At 41.0% G+C, this 4,753-nt stretch overlaps 1 protein-coding gene across 1 annotated transcript; it reads left to right on the forward strand.

The window, feature by feature from the left end:
• The first annotated feature begins 2,427 nt into the window (after window positions 1–2,427).
• LOC131158747 (uncharacterized mitochondrial protein AtMg00810-like) lies at window positions 2,428–3,297 on the forward strand. The gene has a single exon (XM_058113604.1). It carries the CDS (start codon window positions 2,428–2,430, stop codon window positions 3,295–3,297), a length of 870 nt encoding a protein of 289 aa, XP_057969587.1.
• The last annotated feature ends 1,456 nt before the right edge of the window (window positions 3,298–4,753 follow it).

A 4,753-nucleotide genomic window follows, 5' to 3' on the forward strand; every position in this document is an offset into this window, starting at 1 on the left:
TGGTCCCTCCTATGAATCCTTCGTCACTTCCATTACCACCAAAGCTGATCCTGTGTCCACTCATGAACTATATCAATTACTTCTCATTCATGAAAATCGTCTTTCTCATGTCTCCATAGTCACACCTCAGTCTTTAGAACTCTCTGCAAATTTCACCTCTGCTGCTAGATCACGAAGTCGCCCCTTTCATCGTGCTGGTAGACATGGTCATGGCCGTAGGAGACACTTCTCTCACAATCAAGGAGCTCGCAATACTGTTAGTCACTCATCCCAGCAATTCTCCACCGCTCGCCCAACATGCCAGATCTGCAACAAGCTTGGGCATATGGCACTTCAGTGCCGAAACAGGTTCAATCATGCCTTTCAATATGACTCACCTCATGGCAACTTCTCAGCAAATTTCACTGCCTCAGATTCACCTTTAGAAAATATATGGTATCTTGACTCTGCTGCCACTCACCATATTACCCATGATTTATCAAATCTGAACCTTTCTGCAGAACAATACCATGGTGCTGACACCATTAAGGTTGGAAATGGCTCAGGACTTCCAATTCACAATTTCGGTGACTCCTCTCTTTCTCCTTCTTCTCCCTTTATTCTCAAAAATCTCCTTCGTGTTCCATCTATCACCAAGAATCTCATTTCAGTTCTTTGATTCTGCACTGATAATAACTGCTTTTTTGAATTCCATTCTTCTCATTTTTCTGTCAAGGACTCGCAGATGAAGCAAATCCTCCTCACCGAGCCAACTCGTGACGGACTCTATGTTTTTCCTCCCATTCCGCCATCCTCTCCTTCCATGTCAGTCAGCACACCTCCCTCCAGCAATGGCATCGCCGATTGGGTCATCCATCCTTAGCTCTCGTCCGCCGCGTTCTACACACCAACTACTTGAAGTATTGCACCTCTGAAGGCTCCCTCTTATGTCCAGTTTGTCCCCTTGCAAAGTCCCATCAACTCCCCTTTTCCCCCAGTCAGACTATCTATTAGCAGCCCCTTACATTAGTTTGTTTTGCTCTTTGGGGCCCATCCCCCTTTGTATCTTGTTTGGGTTACAAATATTATGTTTCTTTTGTTGATCACTATTCTCGTTTTACATGGCTATTTCCTATTAAACAAAAATCTGATGTCATTCAAATATTTTCCAAATTCTTACCCTTTGTTGAGCGACTGTTTAACAAGAAATTAATTACACTCCAAACTGATGGTGGTGGTGAATTTAAACATGTACCCTCTATGTGTCAAAAATTGGGCATTCAGCATCGTCTCTCTTGTCCTCACACTCATAAACAAAATGGACACGTTGAGCGAAAACATCGTCACATTGTTGACACTGGGCTTGCTCTCTTGGCCCAAGCGTCACTTCCCCTCACTTATTGGGCCGATGCCTTCAAGACCGCTGTTTACTTGATTAACCGTCTTCCCACCCCCACCCTAAACCATCGCTCCCCCTTTTCAATGGTGTTTAATCATGACCCCGATTACAATTTTTTGAAGGTCTTTGGTTGTCTCTGTTGGCCCAATATTCGCCCATATCTCCCTAACAAATTTAATTTTAGGTCCACTCCTTGTTTATTTCTTGGCTACAGCTCCTCTCACAAGGGTTACAAATGTCTCAATCTTTCAACTAATAGACTCTACATTTCCCGTGATGTCACCTTTGACGAATCTTCCTTTCCTCTCGCTCACTCTCAGCCCACAATCCCTACCTAGCCCCCCTCAACCCCTCCAGCCCCTTTACCCATTCTTTCTCCCTCTTTTCTCGGCCCAACCCCGCTATTACATCCTGTTAGCCCATCTTTTGCCTCATCTCCATCTATACTTGGCCCAGCTCCCACCTCAAGCCCTAATTCATCTTTCCCCAACTCTTCAACTCATGTTTCCCCCTCACCCTCCAACCCCCTTGCTGCTTCACCCATCCTCATCCCTCCTCGATCTCCCATCATCACTTGGTCCCAAACTAATTCCTCCCGCCCCAAAGTATTCTCTAATGGCATCGTACCCTACCCAGCTCGTCAATGCCACCTCACCACAGTTCCTATTCTCAACGACCCCTCGAGCTACACAATCGCCTCAAAATTTTCCCAGTGGCGTGCAGCAATGGCTCACGAATTTGATGCTCTAACTCGCACTTGTACTTGGTGGCTTGTCCCACCAGATCCCTCTTTCAACATCCTTGGTTGTCTCTGGGTTTATCGAACCAAGACCAATGCCGATGGTTCTTTTCAGCGTCGAAAGGCCATACTTGTTGCCAAAGGCTTCCATTAGCAACCTGGCCTTGATTATCATGAAACATTTAGTCCCGTTGTCAAACCTTCCACAATCCGTCTCATTCTTTCTATTGCTGTGTCTCGGCACTGGCCATTACGCCAACTTAACATTGAAAATGCCTTCTTACATGGAAATCTCATAGATGATGTTTACATGCAACAACCTCAAGGTTTTATGGATCCTGCTCATCCTACCTATGTCTGTAAGCTTCACAAAGCTCTTTATGGATTGAAGCAGGCTCCAAGGGCTTGCTTTGATCAGCTCAGTTCTTGGTTAAGTGAGTATGGCTTTCAAGTTTCCAAAGTTGATCCCTCCCTTTTCATCTTCAACACCCCAGCTGCTACAATTTTTCTACTTGTCTATGTTGATGATCTTGTCATTACTGCATCAAATTCCTCAGCCATTAACACACTAATTGCTGCCATAAGCAAGGCCTTTCCTGTTCGGGATCTTGGCAATTTATCTTTCTTTTTGGGCCTTGAGATTGATCATACTACGGCTAGACTGTTCATCTCCCAACGAAAATACATCAACAACCTCCTCACCCGTAGCAACATGCTCCAGTGCAAACCCATGTCCTCACCCATGGCTGCTTCACTCAAGCTCTCCAAATTTGATTCACCTGACTTTGATGATCCAGTCCTCTACAAAAGTCTCGTTGGAGGTCTCCAATATCTCAACTTCACTCAGCCAGATATCTCATTTGCAGTGAACAAACTTTGTCAGTTCATGCATTCTCCCAAACTTACTCATTGGAGTGCACTCAAAAGTGTCTTACGATATCTCAAGGGCACCATCAATCATGGACTATTTTTTACCTCTCACTCAGGCCTTGTTCTTCAAGCTTATTCTGATGCAGATTGGGGTGGCTGTCCGGATGATCATCGATCAACAAGTGGCTTTTGCATTTTTCTTGGCAACCATCTCATCTCATGGAGCTCTAAGAAACAAAAATCTGTTGCTAGATCATCTACTGAGGCTGAATACAAATCCTTGTCATCCTTTGCCGCTGAGCTAATTTGACTCCAATCTCTTCTCAAGGAACTTGACATATTTTTACCCTAAGCACCCACTCTCTGGTGTGACAATCTTGGTGCTACTTAACTCTGTGCAAAGCCTGTTTTTCACTCAAAAACGAAGCATATGGACATTGACTGCCATTTTGTCTGGGATCGTGTTGCTACCAACAGCCTCAGAATTTCTTTTTGCAGCACCAACGATCAGATTGCAGACATTCTTACCAAGCCACTGGTTTCAGACAAATTCCTTCACTTTACAACGAGTCTCAAAGTGGTTGACACCCCTTTGGACTCGAGCGGACATATCAACAGTTACAACAAACCCAGCTAAATATTCCTTTTTCTGTTTTGCAACTTTCTGTTCTTTTGTAACCATTTTTTATTCCCTTTTTGATTCCCTCTATAAGTGTATATAAAGAGCTTTGCATATGAATAAAATCAACACTGCACAGCCACTGTTCATTGGCTTCTTTCAATGTGCAATGTCAAATTTTTGTTTATAGATTTGATATATTTTTTTTTTCTCATTTTTCTTGATAACCCAACATGAAAATGAAGATTCCTTTATATTTTCCTTTTCTTTCCCTAATGTTTTGTGAGTTCCAAACTGGGCATTATTTTCTTATTTGTCCCCCGATTTTCTTTACCTTCCAACACTTTACCTCATTCTTTTCATCTTCCCTCTATCGTCATATAAAAAAATTCACTATTCTTCTTTTGTTGTCCCAACACATGATCTCACTAGCTCATATTCTTGCATGCTTACGGACCTGTGTGATAATTTGATCACAAGCTCACTTTGCACCCAAAAAAAAAAAAAGCATTAATGATGCATGAGATGAGGTAAACTTTTAGTTAATCTTTCTCTAATTTTTTCTTTCTTTTTATTTAGTTGTTAGATTGTATTCATTTGCATTGTGAATAAACATCGAACTCTCTTTCTCTCCTTTCTTTTCTTTTGTCTAGGTTAAGAAATAGCGAATGGAACATTAAGGAACAAATGATAACTAAAACAATTAAAATCTAATGGAACTCATTAATTCTTACTTTAACTTAAACAAAAGACATCTATTGATATTGTCCCCAATTTGTTGGGAAAGTCTATATGTGCTCTGATTCATCATTTCATGATCCTAAATTTTGGTCTGCACACAAACTCGACTCTTTAACTTGGAGGAATATTTATGAACTTATCATAAATATCAACTTTACTTTGGTAGGTATCTCATAAAGAACCACATACTTCCGGTCAACCAAATTCAAGACAATACTGTGTAATAACTTTGTATAAGAATTTTGTACATTTGGGAAAAAGTTCTACTTTGCATATCGAATTGATGAAATGTGCAAACTAACGATGATAATACAAAAAGGATTCTTTTTTCTTATTGTGTTAATTATATATTTTTTTAGAACTAATTTTTTGTTCGTAATGTTAATATATCTTTTAAAAATTTTAA

The sequence above is a fragment of the Malania oleifera genome, chromosome 6, assembly GCF_029873635.1.
Source record: "Malania oleifera isolate guangnan ecotype guangnan chromosome 6, ASM2987363v1, whole genome shotgun sequence".
In the NCBI taxonomy this organism is placed as follows: Eukaryota; Viridiplantae; Streptophyta; class Magnoliopsida; order Santalales; family Ximeniaceae; genus Malania; species Malania oleifera.

Bases quoted from the DNA above. Each gene is read 5' to 3' on its own strand.
- LOC131158747 (XM_058113604.1), top strand. From the start codon at position 2,428: ATGCAACAACCTCAAGGTTTTATGGATCCTGCTCATCCTACCTATGTC.